General features: G+C 41.0%; 1 protein-coding gene across 1 annotated transcript in view; it reads right to left on the reverse strand.

The window, feature by feature from the left end:
• The window catches only part of KCNQ3 (potassium voltage-gated channel subfamily Q member 3), a 140210-nt gene that overhangs the window by 90260 nt on the left and 30032 nt on the right, over nucleotides 1-19918 (reverse strand). The window contains exons 4-9 of the mRNA XM_044293690.1: nucleotides 12574-12749; nucleotides 11080-11232; nucleotides 10890-11000; nucleotides 3844-3939; nucleotides 2425-2519; nucleotides 223-249 (exon numbers count right to left, since the gene is read on the reverse strand). Of these exons, the coding sequence (XP_044149625.1) occupies nucleotides 223-249; nucleotides 2425-2519; nucleotides 3844-3939; nucleotides 10890-11000; nucleotides 11080-11232; nucleotides 12574-12749 (658 nt within the window). The remainder of the gene's footprint in view (nucleotides 1-222; nucleotides 250-2424; nucleotides 2520-3843; nucleotides 3940-10889; nucleotides 11001-11079; nucleotides 11233-12573; nucleotides 12750-19918) is intronic.

Genomic DNA, 19918 nt, shown 5'->3' on the forward strand with positions numbered 1-19918 from the left:
TGATTGATCCATACAAAACTATATGGGTAAAACAACACATCAGAACATTAATTAGCATTTAAATAACAAGAAACACTTTTGCAAGTAACCTATTCTGGGGTACTGCAGGTTCACTTACTGTTTCTTGCAAACAAAGATATAGATAGACATGAGGTAGATAGTTAGATAGATAGATAGATAGATAGATAGATAGATAGATAGACAGACAGTAGTTAGACATACCTAGGGGCGCCATCCAATGGTTCTTTCCTTTACAGAAAATTTGCAAGCAAGTGAAAGGAAGAAAGAAACACAATAAGCTGGTGCAGCTCAGGCAGTCGCAATTATTATCGACATTAAAGACTATGTACATCTTCAAGGGCAATTTTTTTAAGATTGCATTTTACTTATTTTGGCCTAAACATTTCTTAAAATTGGCCTTTATCAAAATATATTAAGTCATTCTATCACAAAGGGTTAACTGTTTGTCTAGCTGTGTAAACGGTACTTTCACTTTGTGCCATCAGCTAATAATCCTTATCTCTAAATTACTAAGAAGGTTCATTTATTTAAGCCACATTATTATCATTAAGTGTTTACAAGGTCAAAGATCAGAGACAAAGAGTTGACAGCTGAGCTGCCTGACAGAACAGAGTGAAAATTCAGATCCTGCTACTAGAGAATCTCAAGGCTGTACAGAGAAAAGGGCTCAACATTTGTAATAAAGACCAATTGAAAAAATATTTTTAGCTCAAAATGAGTACAATGCAATGATAAAAAAAATCCCCCAAAGATGTACAAGGCCTTTAATGATTTTCCACACAGAAGCCACAGTGAATGTGTCAGAAGGATCTTCAGCTCCTTTTGATAGATCATATGATTTGTACGTATAGAAATACACACACTGCAGCAGCAGATAAAGTTATAGAATATCTGGATAATTTGGCTCTGTGAATAATGGCTGCCTGTGGGCGTTCACCTCACCCCCTGATTACCCGTGGCTTTATCTCTCCCTATATACAATAATGAAAAGTTATGTACTATTCAGCTACTTTATAACTTATGATATATTCATTGTATAGTGAGATAGCTCCACCCAGTCTGATGACATCACTGAACAACTGTAACCCCCTATCATACTCCTGTTTTCTTCTGATATGTTGTGGGCTATAGGCTCCTATATTTTTGCAAACCCACTAAACCTTGCACAGTTCATGGGCACACATCTCTCGCTGCTTCGCAGTGTGAACATGGAATAAGGACGACAAGCGTCATGTACTGATATTATGTGTGTGTCCATGGATGTCTTTGCTGTAGCTTATAGAGGAGGTGGTCCTGTGGGCAGCCCCCTTTACTAGCTAGATATGCTATAATACAGCATACATGAAGGGGTCCGGAAAGACCTTTAATTCCCAGCTAAGGTGACAGAATAGTGAAGGGATAATTATAATAATATATGAAAATGAAACATAAACTAAAATAATCATATAATAATCTTCTGTATCTCTAACTTCTCCCTTTTCTTTTCTTCATTCTGCTTCCCATTCTTCCCACTCCTTCCTTTCATCCTTCTTTTCTTCCCTTTCCTTCTTTCCCATCTTACTTTCTTTTTCCCTTCCTTCACCTTTTCTCTTTTCTGTTTCTTTCTTTCCTCCCTACTTTCCCTTCTTCCCCTTTTTATCCTACCACAATCTTTTCCTTTTTTATTACCTTCATTCTTCCCTTTCTTCCTTCCTTTTTCTTCTTCCCTTATTTCTCCATTTAATTTTTGTATGCTGTTGTTTCTTCCTTCCCCCCTTCCATCCTTCTTGGTTTCTTCTTTTCTTCCCTCTTTTTCTGTTTCTTTCTTCCTCCTTCGCTTCCTTTCCTCCCTTTATACCACTTTTCCCCTTAATTTCTTATTCCCTTCCTTACTCTTATTCTTCCTTTTTTGCCTCTTTTTCTTCCTTTCTTCCTCCCTCCATCTTCATTCGCTTGCATTTTTCTCCATCTCTTCCTGCTTTCCTCTTCCTTCCCTGTTACTTACATTCCTTCTCCCTCCCTTCCTTTCTTCTTCCCTTCCTTCATTTCCAAATATTTCCTTCCTTTTTAACTTCCTCCCAACTTCCATCTTCCTATCATCCTTCCTGATTCCTTCTTTTCTTCCCCCTTCCCTATTGCCCACAGTCCCTCCTTCATTGATGCCTTCCCTTCCTTCTTCCTCCATTCCATTCTTTCCCCCTTCCATGTTCCATTTCCTCCTTCCCTTTTATCCTTCCTTATTACTTTCCTTCCTGCTCCATCTAGCACCAGAATTTACAGTGTCCATAAGAAATAGTCCGCAAATCATCTGGACGGGCCCAGGCGCTCGGCTACGATTATTTTTCTAGGAGTACGACACGAGACGCCACAAGGTTCGTGTCCACTGACTACGAATGACATAAAGCTAAACGATGTGACGCTCACCTGAAATATGGAAACTGCACAATTGACTCATAGTACTTCCAGGTGGCGGTCAGGTCAATTCTGCTCAGGTTAGTGGCATAAAATCTCCACGCGCTCTATAAATAAATAAAACCAGAGGTGAATATAATAACCAAGAAAAACACTTATTGTTCCATTTACAAAGCGTTGCTCATCCTGTTCTTTCTGGTTCATGAATAGAATGGCAAAAATAACAGTGAAAACTGACACAAACACAAGTAGCAGAGTAGGAGAGAGGGAGCAGAGGAGGAATAATACTCTACAGAAGCATGCCAATTTATATATTATAGTCTCAGAGGCAGAGAAGGAAACTGCAACCACATACCCCTCTTCCCCTACTAGTCACCTTATTCTCAAGGAGCCAACATCTTAAGTGGCAAAATCTTCACAACACATTTTTGAGCACTATAGCTTAAAGAGCACCTATCAGCAGGGTCAACCCCATACACCAGACACACTGGGTGGTGGGGTTGATCATGCTGATTAAAATGATACCTGTCTTGTAAAAATTGGTTGGGGCGTTCCTGAGAAAAAAATATTTGTATTTATTTTATTATTATTTATGCAAATGAGGGCTTCAGTGTACAGAGGGCGTGGCTAGCACTGGAAAACTGAGGCGCACTTATAAACTAGGCCCCACCCCTCAGTGCACTGAAGCACTCATTTGCATAGATAATAAGAGTCTTTTTTCCCGGGAACGCCACAACCGATTTTCACAGGACATGTATCGTTTTAATCAGCAGGATCAACCTGGCAGGCAGTATATCTGGTGCAATGGGGTTGATCCCGCTGACAGGTAATCTTTAAAGCGACTCTATATTCAGGTACAGTCCCTCTAAAGTATCTTACATTACTGGAGAACTTACACAGGATTTATACCTATGTTCATATGAAAAGAAGAATTATCACCACCAACATCAACAACTGAGAAGCATCAACACCATCATCATCACCATTAACAACAGAGATCTTATCTAGATCAGGATTATCAGTCATCAGGCTGGAGCCATGGACCACCGTTCTAACATCAAGGTATTTAATAGTCGACTTGTCCTAGAGGACCATATCTGTGACCACTGAGCTCCTTGAGGAGCAATAAAGGTAAAAGTAATAGTGCTCCTAGAGGCTCATTTGCATATATGAATACATCATTTTTCTCAGCAATGCGGGCACATATGAACATGGGACCAACACAGATGTCTTCAGCTGCCAAGCGCACATGTAACAGGTCAGCCAGTGTCATAGGGACAAAACTGCTGACAGATGCCCTTTAATATAATTTATCATCTATTTCACTATCAATACTAGTGTCAGCATCATTCATCATCTGCATAAAATTCATCAGTATTGATCCGTATTGATCCTAATCGATAACATCATATATAAGCCTCATCTTCTTACCTGGATGAGCTCTGCTGCCGGTTTCCTTCTCTTTTCAAAATGTTTCTGTCGATGTTGTTCCTGAACCTTAAGAGCGAGTCCAGATCCAAGGATCCCCTGAAATACACAGAGCAGCATAATGTCACGCTGGACGGGATCTCAGACATACAGATAAACCGGCAAACCAGGCTCTGGACGAGAAGCAGGGGAAGGGTCACCTCCTAGCAAATCCCTGACTTCTCTCCCTGCTCTGCTAAGCCCACATTCAAACCTTGATGGTAGGAATGAAGTCCTCGTGCCTTGGCTAAAACACCCTAGATTCCCTGAGATGGTGAAAAGGGGAATGGGAGCAGCCTGCTCGCACAGAGCCTGGATGGGAGAGATGACACCAACACAACCAAGATAGCAAACAACAAAAACTGAAACCACACTCATCTTTTCTGAGCTGGAACAGACAACCTTCCCTCCTTGCTTCCAAGGCCAGAATGATTTCTATAACCCGCTCAGAGCACTGGGATAGAGTGCTATTTAAACTAATGACCCCACCCAGTGCACCTGATGGGAGGCGGATCGAGCACGGCTCCAAAACAGAACACTAAACACGTGCTGCTATTCTGGCTGACCTCCGTACATAGTCAGAGCAGGACATGACACATCCTGAGACATTACATGGCCTCTCTTCACCTTGTGTATTTCTCATTAATATATTACTTAGGCAGGGCACTGGCCCTCCTTAAAGGGGTTCTCCGGGAATGAAGAAAATTAAAATACTTAAATATTACTTTATTATAAATGTATTCTCAAATATTATTAATAATGGCTTGTGTTGTCTGGGGAGCAATCATCAGGGGAAACAAAATGGCCGCTGTCCCATTAGTTCACACAAAAGCCGTCCTGATCACACATGAGGACAAGTTACTTTACAACACTGAGGTAAAGAGCTGCCTCATCCTCCTCCTCTCTACTTGTCAGGGATTATGATCCTGAATACAGATGATAAGAACTTTAGCTGAATCTCTGTAGAAATAGAGTTCATGAGGAGACATGAAGTACAGAGAGGACAGACAGTTGTAATGGAGACTGTAAACAAGAGCTGCTGCTCATTAGCCTCACCTCACCCTCCTCTAACGTCTCCTCATCTTCTCCATTCCCAGATTCACCTGTATTCAGGATACTGATTCCTGACAAGCAGAGCAGAGAGGAGGATGAGGCGGCACAATGGCTCATTGTGGTGAAGTAACTTGTCCTCCTGTGTGGTTAGGACAGGTTTTGTGTGTACTGATAGGACAGCGGCCATTTTATTTCTCCTATTGATTGCCCCCTAGACAAAGCAAGCCATTCTAAGTAATGAAAGGTATTTGTGAATATATTTATTTATTATTCTTATTTGTTTAATTCCTGGAGAACCCCTTTAAGGAGACCAGCTGTGTATGGAGACCTAATGGCAATACACCATGGAAAAATAATATGTAAAAAGGTGTCTCCTGGAGAAGGAGAACCATCCCACTAGCACCACCTTCTGGAGGTGGCTCGCTATGAGTCAACCACCAAGTCTCCATACACAGCTGGTTTACTTAAAGGGGTTAAAGACATCATATAGTACATGACAACCTAGCCAGCCCTGTACCTCACATGGATCCAAAGATCTCCACATCCATTGCTTCAATTGCTCTGCTACATTTACTTGAGGCTGGCAGTTCAGGGGGGGTGTCCTTTCTCGGGGGGCATGTCCTTACTGCTGTAGCTCTTTACCTGTAACTGCCACAGCTTCTAAAAGAAGATATGGCTGGCCACAGTTGAAGATTTAAACTGAGCATGTGCGACCACCTTAGTGAGGTGGACGGAGAAATAAGAAAAAGGACAAAGAGCAGGTGGCGCTCTACAGATACATTTTATTGAATAACTCGGTGGCTATACTCAATTATTATTTACATGCAAGTGCAAAAATATTCAGATCCAGGTGCTGGTTTGAAAAATGTAGAATATTTTTGTGCCACAAACCTTTCACGGAAAGACAGTACCTCCCTACACTGTGTCGTAGGTATCGCACTTAGGCAGTAAGAATCTTACTCCATACTTATAAGGGGCAAACTGCCTAAAGTAGGAGTCTGTGGATGTATATATGGCTTGGCTATACTTCCTGGTCACATTTCAAGACATAAGAGTCGCACATTGACTATTAGGGTGGTCCTTCCAATAGGTGGCACTAGTGAGCCAGGGTCTGACCAGTGTAACTCCCGTAGAAGCTATAGAAAATCCGCTTTATAGGGGTATGACGCAGCTGTGGATAAGTGATAGCGGTAGATCCGCTGCTTTACCGCTCTGTGGCCAAAGGCAGATTTATAGAATATAGGGCCCTAGGTATAAAAAGGCAGTAGCCGTGAACCCCTTTTACCAGGTTTAGATATTTCTTAAAATTTCCCATGGATACATGTGCAGTTTGTATACCGTGCATAAATAATACACCCACACAGTGTCCACAAAATATCGCCATATAGTGGCATACTAATACTAATAATACCACAATATAGTCCCCTAATAATATACCACATCCAAATAATACCCTCGTAAAGAACCAATATAACACTGCCATACAGAACCCAAATAATATGCTATATCCAAATAATACTGTCATGAATAGCCCAAATGATACTGTCACATAGTATCCAAGTAATATGCTGTATCCAAATAATACTCCCATAAAGAGCCCACATAAAACCACCATATAGTACCTAAATAATAAACCACATCCAAATAATACTCCTATAAAAAACCCATATAATACTGCCATATAGTACCCAAATAATCAGAAAACAAAGGATCAATTCCAGCTTCTGACGTACAAACCGGATTCCAAAAAAGTTGGGACACTATACAAATCGTGAATAAATACTGAATGCAATGATGTGGAGGCGCCAACTTCTAATATTTTATTCAGAATAGAACATAAATCACAGAACAAAAGTTTAAACTGAGAAAATGTACAATTTTAAGGGAAAAATATGTTGAATCAGAATTTCATGGTGTCAACAAATCCCCAAAAAGTTGGGACAAGGCCATTTTCACCACTGTGTGGCATCTCCCCTTCTTCTTACAACACTCAACAGCCGTCTGGGGACCGAGGAGACCAGTTTCTCCAGTTTAGAAATAGGAATGCTCTCCCATTCTTGTCTAATACAGGCCTCTAACTGTCCAATCGTCTTGGGCCTTCTTTGTTGCACCTTCCTCTTTATGATGCGCCAAATGTTCTCTATAGGTGAAAGATCTGGACTGCAGACTGGCCATTTCAGTACCCGGATCCTTCTCCTACGCAGCCATGATGTTGTGATTGATGCAGAATGTGGTCTGGCATTATCTTGTTGAAAAATGCAGGGTCTTCCCTGAAAGAGATGACGTCTGGATGGGAGCACATGTTGTTCTAGAACCTGAATATATTTTTCTGCATTGATGGTGCCTTTCCAGACATGCAAGCTGCCCATGCCACACGCACTCATGCCACCCCATACCATCAGAGATGCAGGCTTCTGAACTGAGCGTTGATAACAACTTGGGTTGTCCTTGTCCTCTTTGGTCCGGGTGACATGGCGTCCCAGATTTCCAAAAAGAACTTCGAATCGTGACTCGTCTGACCACAGACCAGTCTTCCATTTTGCCACACTCCATTGTAAATGATCCCGGCCCAGTGAAAACGCCTGAGCTTGTGGATCTTGCTTAGAAATGGCTTCTTCTTTGCACTGTAGAGTTTCAGCTGGCAGCGGCGGATGGCACGGTGGATTGTGGTCACTGACAATGGTTTCTGGAAGTATTCCTGAGCCCATTCTGTGATTTCCTTTACAGTAGCATTCCTGTTTGTGGTGCAGTGTCGTTTAAGGGCCCGGAGATCACGGGCATCCAGTATGGTTTTACGGCCTTGACCCTTACGCACAGAGATTGTTCCAGATTCTCTGAATCTTCGGATGATGTTATGCACAGTTGATGATGATAGATGCAAAGTCTTTGCAATTTTTCGCTGGGTAACACCTTTCTGATATTGCTCCACTATCTTTCTGCGCAACATTGTGGGAATTGGTGATCCTCTACCCATCTTGGCTTCTGAGAGACACTGCCACTCTGAGAAGCTCTTTATATACCCAATCATGTTGCCAATTGACCTAATTAGTGTTAATTGGTCTTCCAGCTCTTCGTTATGCTCAAATTTACTTTTTCCAGCCTCTTATTGCTACTTGTCCCAACTTTTTGGGGATTTGTTGACACCGTGAAATTTTGAATCAATGTATTTTTCCTTTAAAATTATACATTTACTCGGATTAAACGTTTGATCTGTCATCTACGTTCTATTACAAATAAAATATTGACATTTGCCATCTCCACATCATTGCATTCAGTTTTTATTCACAATTTGTTTAGTGTCCCAACTTTTTTGGAATCCGGTTTGTATAAAATTGTTTGTTCTTTATTTGGCTTCCAAAATTTAAGATCTTAAATTTTGGAAGCCAAATAAAGAACAAACTATTTTATACGTCAGAAGCTGGAATTGAGCCTTTGTTTTCTGGATATTCTAAATGTGGCTGGGTTCAAGCCTTATCTTCCGTGCTTCACAAGGGTGATCAGAGGTGAGAGCTGCAACTTTCTTCTTCTTCTCAGTACCCAAATAATATACTGCATCTAAATAATACTCTAATAAAGAGCCCACAAAATACTCTGATATAGTAGGAAAATAATATGCGATACTCCAACAAAGATCCTGCATCACACTGCCATATAGTACCCAAATAATATGCTCTCCTCAAATAATATTCTCATAAAGAGTGTGTAATTCTGCCATATAGTACCCAAATAATACTCCCATATATAGCCCACATCCACAATACTGTGATATAGTAGGAAAATAATATGCAATACCCAAAGAAAACTCCAACAAAGATCCTGCATCACAGTGCCATATAGTACTCAAATAATATGCTCTCCTCAAATAATACTCCCATAAAGAGTGTGTAATTCTGCCATATAGTACCCAAATAATACTCCCATAAAGAGCCTATATAATACTGCCATAGAGTTGGCACCAATAATATTTTCCACTCTAAAGTTGCTTTTGGGCATCCAGTCCTTAGGGACACTCCAGGCAATTGCTTCTAGTGGCAGCGCTTGCTGTGGAGGGTATATCAGCCTCAGTGTTGGGCCTCACTATTTCATATGGGGGATGTGTCACTGGTGGCTCTCAGTGGGCAGTGTGCCGAATGTTTGGTATGAACTGCATGGATAAATTTACCTGAGGCTGGTAAAAAATGGGGCTGAGATACTAAAGTGGCCCCTTAAAGGGGTTGTCCGGGATTGGGGACATGGGTCTACATGTACAATGGTCCCCTAAATATTACATTCATGCCTGTCCTTCCCTTACCAGACATTTCTGATGGCCCTTTTTCACTTGACAAATTTTCAGCCGGAAGTGCAGTTTCTATCACAGTCAGTGACGTACCGGGTCCCTTTCTGCAGAGGAAGCCTCTCCTTCCGCTTCACAAGGAGCCCGTTGACGTCACCGTCAGCCTCTAATTATTCCAAGCTCATGGAGGGGCAGTAACTATGCGGCAACAGAAGCGCTAAGCCACGCCCCTCGCCGAGCAGGGCGCATTCTTAGTAAGGAAGGAGGCGTTTAGCTGCGCTGGGACCCAGAAAGCATTGAGGCAGGAAGTTGCCGCACATAAACAGAAAGGTAAACAATCAGTGGGGGACTGTAGGAGCCCTGCTGAAGTGTAAAAATACCTAAAAACATCTGGTGGGACCTTCAAACCGCTATTAATAGTGATTTAACTGGTTTTTAAAAAAAATCTTGATCCCGGACAACCCCTTTAAGGGACATGTGTGGGTGGCCCACACTGTTGTGAGAGGCTCTGTCGCTTTTAGCTTTGATATATGCACTACTACCACCAGGTGGCGCTGCAGCCATGCGTCATACCACCCAAGTCATATAGGTTATACAGAAAGCATATTGGACAATTGTATAACTCCTCATTATGGAAAACTGAATTATTATTATTATTATTATTATTATTATTTTATTATTATTTTATTGTTATTATATTATATATTATTATTTTATTATTATTTTAATAATAATTATTTTATTATTATTTTAATTATTATTATATTTTTATTATAAAAATATTTTTCATATTATTATTATTATTATTTTATTATTATTTTTATTATTTTTCATATTATTATTATTATTATTATTATTTTAATTATTTTTCAATACCGCAATATCCCTTTAAACCCTTTGAGGATTTTTTTTGTATTGTTATTGTGGGGAAATTGTAACTTTTTTATTTTAAACATTTTTTAAAAGTTCCCTTAGGGAACTTCAACATGCGATCATCAGAACACTTCTGTCAGACTCCAATGCATTAGCATTAAAATCTATAAAAAATTCGCTAATTATGTTCCTATGGAGCTCTGCCACAGGAAATGAACGGCTCCCTAAGTTTTCAGCCACGGCATCTGAGGGGTTAAATGTCTACAATCGACATTATCGCTGATTGCAGACATTAGCCCCGGGTGTCTGCTATGTGAAACTCTAGGCACCCAGCAACTATGGCTCTGGGTGCCTGCAGGCGCCATCTTTAAAGAGACAACATCCGCCATACATGTACGGCGGATTTCGTTAAGGGGTTAAACAGGGTATTCACATCCAATAAAGTGAAAGCATATAGATAAGATATAGAATCAGCCTCTGGAACCTCACTGACAAACGGGAGCACCTCTGATTTACCTTAGAAGGGTACACCATGGTAAATCAGGCAAGGGCAGTACTAAGAGGTCAGACCCTTAAAGGGAAAAGACACTTAAAGGGGTTGTCCAGGTTTGGTATTGTTCTACACTGGATGGGACTGAAGCAGAATTCTAACAGTAATTCTATACTATACTGTGAAAAAGACCAACATTTGGACTAATCCTTTAAGACACAACCATAGAGATTATCAACAACCATACCAAACAAGAGAGCACCTACAAAGACAGGACAGCTCCCTCTAGTGGCACACAACAATTCTGATTATTACACTCACAGCAGGAAGTGCAAAAAATGAGACACCAATCAAGGAGAACGTGGCTGCAATTAAGCGTCCTTCCCAGGTCTTTGGGGTCTTGTCTCCGTAGCCAATGGTTGCAAGGGTGATCTATGGAGAGAGAGATTTCCATCAGACGTAGAAAATCATGACACAGGGAAGGGGCTGCAGCCAGCCACCCTGTACTCACCAGTCCCCACCAGAGGGCGTCAGCGTACGTTTCAAAATCTTCTATCTTCTCCCCCTTCTCGTTTAGCTCGTGGTCGTCTTTTTCCACCAAGTAGACGAGGAATGATGAGAGAATCAGCGTCAGGAACCCAATGTACCAGGCAGTGATGAGCTCCTGGAAGGGAGATTATTAGTCATTAGGGTGTCGGCCATGTTACCTGACAGAAACAGGTGCTTCATAACTCGGGTGTTTTGTCTGAACAGAATATTTTACATTCATTTACAGCGGACTGACATAAAACATTAATAAACTCCCCCAGGGAGCTTCCTTCTTATAGTAAATGATAAAACTATGGCTAATTGTAGCCACCACTAGAGGGAGCTCCTCGCACATGGATATACACAGCTACTATTGTCAAAATATCGGTGCAGTGACCTCCCCCTAGTGGCAGCAGCAGGTAAAGCTAGGACTGTGTCCAGAAGCAGCTGAGTGTCGCTGACTATAGTGGCCATCATGCATCCAACTGTGGCTGGGCTGATGACTTCCTGCCCCGCTGTCTACCCTAGACCCACAGGCCCCAAGTCCTGATCCTATCAGAGGGTGATTCAACAGCACAGACGGAGTGATGACATCATCACTACACGGGCAGCTTGGGCGGAAGAGAACTGTGCCCTGCAGTGCATCAGACGGCAGCAAAGAATGGGAGTGAGCTGATGATTATTATTCCTATATGGGGCAGTATAGGTGGTGATTATTACTACTGGGGGCACTATAGGTGGTGATTATTACTACTGGGAACCTTATAGGTGGTGATTATTACTACTGGGAACCTTATAGGTGGTGATTATTACCAATGGGAACACTATAGGTGGTGATTATTACCAATGGGAACACTATAGGTGGTGATTATTACCAATGGGAACACTATAGGTGGTGATTATTACCAATGGGAACACTATAGGTGGTGATTATTACTAATGGGAACACTATAGGTGGTGATTATTACTACTGGGAACCTTATAGGTGGTGATTACTACTACTAGGAGCACTATAGGTGGTGATTATTACTACTGGGGACACTAAAGATGGTGATTATTACTACTGGGAACACGATAGGTGGTGATTATTACTACTGGGAACACGATAGGTGGAAATTATTTCTACTGGGAACCTTATAGGTGGTGATTATTACTACTAGGAGCACTATAGGTGGTGATTATTACTACTGGGAACACTATAGGTGGTGATTATTACTACTGGGAACACTATATGTTGTGATTATTACTACTGGGAACACTATAGGTGGTGATTATTACTACTGGGAACACTGTAGGTGGTGATTATTACTACTGGGAACACTATAGGTGGTGATTATTACTACTGGGAACACTATAGGTGGTGATTATTACTACTGGGAACACTATAGGTATACCTGTGATATATACACTCGTGCACACCATATATAGTATGCAGAACCTTTCTTCAGGAAACAATGCCTCCATTCTCTCCACTAACCTTACTGTGTGAACAGATGGCAGACCCCAGGAGCTTCCACGTCCCCCCTCTCCTGTCCATTCGCAGCATCCGCAGAATCTGTAGGAAACGCAAACTCCGAAGAGATGTGGCCAACACATTTCCCTGATTTTTCCCAACAGCTACCACAGGAATAGAGGCGACCAGGACGAAGATATCTAAGAAAAAAAAAGAATCGGGGTGGATGGAATTAGAGTTGTCACTACATGACCTGCAGTAACCTGCTGTGTGTAATACTCATTCTGACCAGCAGGTGGCAGTCAGTAACATTATGACTATAATATTAGCCTAGACCAGCAGATGGCAGTGTGTGTAACCTTATACATGTAATACAGATCCTGACCAGCAGATGGCAGTGTGTAACCTTATACATGTAATACAGATCCTGACCAGCAGATGGCAGTGGGTAACCTTATAGTTGTAATACAGATCCTGACCAGCAGATGGCAGTGTGTAACCTTATAGTTGTAATACAGATCCTGACCAGCAGATGGCAGTGTGTAATCTTATAGATGTAATACAGATCCTGACCAGCAGATGGCAGTGTGTAATCTTATAGATGTAATACTGATCCTGACCTTCAGATGGCAGTGTGTATAACCTTATACTTTCGGGGGGACCTAACTCTCCTTAGGGAGAGAGCACATTAATCAGTGTGAGGAGACTTACAGGCTATACATGCTCCTCTGGAATTCTGGGAAGGAAGGGATGCAAATGAGCTCTTAACAAGCTCCGCCTCCAATGCCACCAGGTGTAAGGCAGCTAGCCTATAAATCAATGTTCAGCTCTTAAAATAAGCCTTGAGACATGACTTGGATATTAAATAAGCCAGCACCTCATCTGCAGACAGCTCTTTCGGGGTGATTGCTCCTCATCAGAGGTAGAGCTTGTTAAGGCCTCTTTCACACTTGCGTTGTCCGGATCCGGCGTGTACTCCACTTGCCGGAATTACACGCCGGATCCGGAAAAACGCAAGTGTACTGAAAGCATTTGAAGACGGATCCGTCTTTAAAATGCTTTCAGTGTTACTATGGCACCCAGGACGCTATTAAAGTCCTGGTTGCCATAGTAGTAGTGGGGAGCGGGCGAGCGGTATACTTACAGTCCGCGCGGCTCCCGGGGCGCTCCAGAGTGACGTCAGAGCGCCCCATGCGCATGGATCATGTGATCCATGCGATCACGTCATCCATGCGCCTGGGGCGCCCTGACGTCACTCTGGAGCGCCCCGGGAGCCGCACGGATGGTAAGTATACTGCTCCCCCGCTCCCCGCTACAGTTTACCATGGCTGCCAGGACTTTAGCGTCCCGGCAGCCATGGTAACCATTGAGAAAAAGCTAAACGTCGCATCCGGCAATGCGCCGAAACGACGTTTAGCTTAAGGCCGGATCCGGATCAATGCCTTTCAATGGGCATTCATTCCGGATCCGGCCTTGCGGCAAGTGTTCCGGATTTTTGGCCGGAGCAAAAAGCGCAGCATGCTGCGCTATTTGCTGCGGCCAAAAAACGTTCCGTTCCGGAACTGAAGACATCCTGATGCATCCTGAAGGACGGACTGTCCATTCAGAATGCATTAGGATAATCCTGATCAGTATTCTTCCGGCATAGAGCCCCGACGACGGAACTCTATGCCGGAAGACAATAACGCAGATGTGAAAGAGCCCTTAGAGCTCATTTGCATCCCTTCCCTAATCTTATAGTTGTAATACAGATCCTGACCAGCAGATGGCAATGTGTATAACCTTATAGTTGTAATACAGACCCTGACCAGCAGATGGCAATGTGTATAACCTTATAGATGTAATACAGATCCTGACCAGCAGATGGCAGTGTGTAATCTTATATACAAAAGACACTTTTTGAAGTTGGATGATATAAACTCCTCTCCAACACAAACTGTTTATTGCAATTCTACATCTAATGAAAATGTTGTTAGTGGAGTCTCCTGGAGATAACACTATATCTTTTTCTTTTCAGGAATTGTGTCATATATCAAGTTTGCAGGAATCTCGATCTGCGGAGGAACACACATGATTTTTCTCATGATTTTAAAATCTGCAATCGCGATTTCTATCCCATACAATCTCGCTCACATGCCCTGGATTGTTTCCAGGAGCGGGTGGAGCGAGATTTATATGCTTTACATGACTCCATACAAAGTAAAAATATGATTTATAAAAGGGGGAGACACCGCGCTGAGCCTAGATCACCTGACCCTAATTTACCTCTTGTTCCGATCGTGTACAACCTATCCACCTCAGTTTTAAAACAGGAATTACCTTGATTCTGATGTGTGGGATTAGGGGACCACCTTCTCGGGCGTTCCGATGTGCACGTGTTCTTCTATACAGGAGGTGAATAGCAGGTAGAGGTAGGCTGTATGGAGTTCGCCCCGGCCGGTGGCGAGACTCCGTTTGTACTTACGCTCACGCTCACAAGGGGAGCTGGTGACGTCACCTGTTGAGCTACGGGCTGCTGTTAGCACCAAAAGACCTTCCTACGCGTTTCGAGTGCTACGGCACTCTTCGTCCCCTTTTATAAATCATGTGTTTAACCCCTTCTTAACAGCTAGTGCGGAGCTGTTCCTGACACTGCTGCTTTAATTCTGTAATCAGCGCCGGTGGTATATCTCTGTATTGCTAAGTTTAGTTGTTGAATCCGCAATCCACTATAGGCAGCTTTTTACTTTAATTTCACCCGTCGATACTTTATTGATCATAAAAAGGTAGATCACTACCATATTTGAATATAGATAGTCCCTTACAAATATTTTATTGTGTTGATAATCTATTGATCACTATAAAAAGTTATCACCATAATATATAAATATGTCAATATTATGGTGGGATAGAAAGGAACGTTTACAGAGGGTCCAAACATTATTTAAGATGGGTAATACTCGGCAGAATGAAAGCCTAAATAAGGAAAAAAATCCGTATCTCCCGCATATTGTAACAACCCTGAAACAATTAGAACACTTACTCATAAGTGAGATGAAAGATCTTTGGGAGATTGTGTCACTAGAAAAGTACCTGGAATATGACATTGTACCAAGAGGATTAAAAATAGATAAACTACTGTCAGGTGATATGGGGGATCGTAACATTGTGGTAGAATGGAAACTAATGTTACATAATTTTTCACGTAAAACAATGGAATTTATTATTGGGAAAAGAAACCATAGATTAATAAATACAAATGAAAATATCAAGAAATTATTTGAAGAATTAAGACCATGGAAAGATCACCCAGATATAAAACAACTTCTGGAAAATATAAAACGAAGATTAAATATAATGGAAGAAGAAATAAAAGAGAAAAAAATAAGAAAATTTAATCGGGATTCGCTACCCAATATTGCTCAAGAATTTAAACATAGAGAAAATTCCTTTGAAACTATAGATGAATACATACCACAATATAATGAAGAACGGGAAGAGGTATTGTCCCTGATGACAGTACATAGTGAGGAAGAAACGATGAGTGAAGAGAAAACATCGGTAGAAAAAGAGACGGTAAAAGAACCTGCAGCTTGTAATGTGAGAGAATCACTACCAACTGTGATATATAACCGATATAGCCCCCTGGAGGAGAGTAGAGAAAGAGATGAGGAAGAGAATATAATAAGCCGGAATAGACGGGAGGGGTGCGGGACAGATAGGAATGAGAATAGTGATAACAGAATAGGAAACACCACAGAAATGGTAGTTAGACCCAAAGAAAATCGAGAAACGTTGAATAATAAAACAAGAAGTAAAAAAAACTGTAAAACAGGATTTTTTCAGGCCCCAGAGAAAAGGAAATTCAAAAGGGGATGTAGAGGAGGGAAATTCGCCAAAAAGAAGAAATTACAAAAAATAATGAAACAAAGAGAAAAGGAGGAGGAAAATAATGTACAAACTAATCAAGATCTTGGACAAAAAATTTATAATCTAAGTAAATATGTGCTAAATAAGGGAGAAGAAGAAATCCTAAAGAAAGGGCTTAAATTTGCCCCAACAACCTACTTCAATAAATTCGAGGCCTTTATAGGGATACGAAAATTTATGAGGCGCATAGCCCTAAAGAAACATCATATGAAAAAGAATAAGAATAGGGACCGAAAGGAAGAAACAAAAATTAATAATGATCCATTTAAACATACCAGCTTGAAACCCAGGTCTCGATTTGACCCAATAAACGAATATTCGACAGCATTAAATACCTTTATGAACTTAGTTACAAGGGACATCAAGAAAATAAAAATATCAAAAAGATCTAAATATATGAGTAATATAACCAAAGCTGAAAAAGAAGCAATAATAAATATGCAAGAAAACAACCAGATAATCATCCGCCCAGCAGATAAGGGGGGGGGGGGATTGTTGTATTAAATAAAGAGGATTATGATAGGGAAGCGTTAAACATACTAAGTGATAGTAAGACATATAAATTACTAAAAAAGGACCCTACAGAAATTTTTAAAAGGAACTAAAAGAACTGGTATACAAAGCCAGAGATAAAGGAATACTTTATAAACAAGAGAGTTTTTATATTGACAATAGATATCCAAAAATGGCCATTTTTTACCAAAACCCCAAAATACATAAAGATGCCAATAGGCCCCCTGGTAGGCCTATAGTATCTGGGGTGGAATGTTTAACTAGTGCACTATCTAAATACGTGGATCAATATTTACAACCTTGTGCGCAATCGCTACCCACCTATCTCAAAGATACGAAGCACATACTCCAAATTTTGGAGACAATACAGTGGAGGGAGAACTATATAATAGGAACGCTAGACGTGAAGTCACTATATACGGTAATAGAAAATAACAAAGGCCGTGAAGCTGCACAATATTTTTTACACCAAAAGGGAGAACTACCCAATCCGCAGATAGAATTTATTGGGGAATGTATTTCATTTATTTTGGAAAATTTTTTTTTTAGATATAAGGATGATATTTATCTCCAGACGTGGGGGACCGCTATGGGGACGAGGTTCGCGCCGGGGTTCGCTAATTTATATGTTGGGAGGTGGGAGATGGAAAACATACACCCCAACAATGAGCTCCGGACGGGCCTCGTCCTCTGGCGGCGCTTCATAGATGACGTCATTTTTATTTGGGAGGGGGGGGAAATAGGTCTAAAGGAGTTTTTAATGGATATTAATAAAAATAATTTTTATTTGGAATTTACTCCCACATATAGTTTTAGGGAAATTAATTTTTAGATTTAACTATCTATGTAAGGGGAGAAGAAATATGCACAAAAACGTATGAAAAGCCCACCGACTCCAACAGCTATATTTCCAGGACCAGCTGTCATTTACCTTGCTGGCTTGACAACATACCTAGGAGTCAGTTTTTACGTATTAGGAGAAATTGCACTGAGCTGGCAGAGTATGACAAAGAAGCAGATAGATTAAAAAATAAATTTGCATCAAAGGGATATAATGTAAATAAACTCTTGGAACAGAAAGATCAAATTAAATCCATAGAGAGGGAAACCCTTCTAAATAACGTAACGGTGGAGAAAGTATCAGAGACACAACAGGAGGATAGAGAAATAGAAAAAGAAGAAGAAAAAATTCCACCCATTATTATCCCATACAATGCACAAACTCGAACATTTAGGAATATTGTAAAATGTCATTGGGACATATTAAAGGAAGATAAGGTAATTGGACATCTGTTTAATGAAGATCCAGCATTTGTTTATAAAAAAGCAGCAAATATTGGGAACATAATCGCACCCACGAAAAAATGTGCAGCTATAATGAATACCAAAAAAATCAATGACAAGCAAAGGTTAAAAGGATTTTTTCCTTGCAAAAAATGTATGGTATGTAAAAAATCTCAGAAATTTACCAGCAAAATGAGCCAAATAACAAATGAGGATGGTACCTTTGAATATAACATCCGGGATTATATAACATGCAGTACCAAAGGGGTTATTTATGCCATAAAATGTCCTTGCGAAAAGTTATATATTGGGCGCACCAAGAGACAACTAAAAAAACGACTGAGTGAGCATATATATAATATAAATAAAAAATCTGAAGGGCACCCTTTGTCCAGACATTATACAATAAAGCATAAAGGAAAATTTGATGGATCCTCCTTCTTTGGGACACAAATAGTTAAAATGGACATACGGGGAGGTGATTTTATTAAAAATATATCAAAAAAAGAAACCCAATGGATCTTCAATATGAACACACTGGTCCCGAATGGTTTAAACTCTGAAATTGAGTTATTTGGTTTTGATTGAATATACCAAATATACCCTTAATGGTAAATCTGTGCAATTAAGATCATATGCGGGTAGAATAAAAGGCAGCTACTGGAGGCACCATGTTGATTCCCTGACGAAGAGTGCCGTAGCACTCGAAACGCGTAGGAAGGTCTTTTGGTGCTAACAGCAGCCCGTAGCTCAACAGGTGACGTCACCAGCTCCCCTTGTGAGCGTGAGCGTAAGTACAAACGGAGTCTCGCCACCGGCCGAGGCGAACTCCATACAGCCTACCTCTACCTGCTATTCACCTCCTGTATAGAAGAACACGTGCACACCGGAACGCCCGAGAAGGTGGTCCCCTAATCCCACACATCAGAATCAAGGTAATTCCTGTTTTAAAACTGAGGTGGATAGGTTGTACACGATCGGAACAAGAGGTAAATTAGGGTCAGGTGATCTAGGCTCAGCGCGGTGTCTCCCCCTTTTATAAATCATGTGTTTAACCCCTTCTTAACAGCTAGTGCGGAGCTGTTCCTGACACTGCTGCTTTAATTCTGTAATCAGCGCCGGTGGTATATCTCTGTATTGCAAAGTAAAAATATAGCGAGAAAAAAAATATTTAAAACCTAGTGAAGTAACTGCTTTGCGTGAATTAGGAAAGAGAGATGACATCATCATTAAACGGGCTGATAAAGAAGGTGCGGCGGTGGTCGATTCCGATACCTATAGCTGGCTCATGCCCCCCTCCTTCCAGCCCAAACCCTCTGCCTCACTGCACTTAGGATTATAACATGTCTTCTTGAGTAAAAAAAAAGTTGATGACATTTTCGTGTGACACCTATTTTTTACTCATTACCTAAAATACATAAAGCGCTTTTCCCACCTCCCATGAGACCTATTGTAGCTGGAATTGGCTCCTACTCGGAAAGATCGTCTGAACGGGCAGACAGTTTGTTACAACCTCGATACGCCTTATTCCTGGATATCTCCAAGATACTAATGTACACAAATGTATTTTCTTTCCCTGTCCGTTCCGTTTTTTTGTGGACCGTATACGGAACCGCGACAAAGAAACGGACTCTGGATCGAGCCGAAAAGATCGCCTTATCCA

This window comes from Bufo gargarizans, chromosome 5, assembly GCF_014858855.1.
Source record: "Bufo gargarizans isolate SCDJY-AF-19 chromosome 5, ASM1485885v1, whole genome shotgun sequence".
NCBI lineage: Eukaryota > Metazoa > Chordata > Amphibia > Anura > Bufonidae > Bufo > Bufo gargarizans.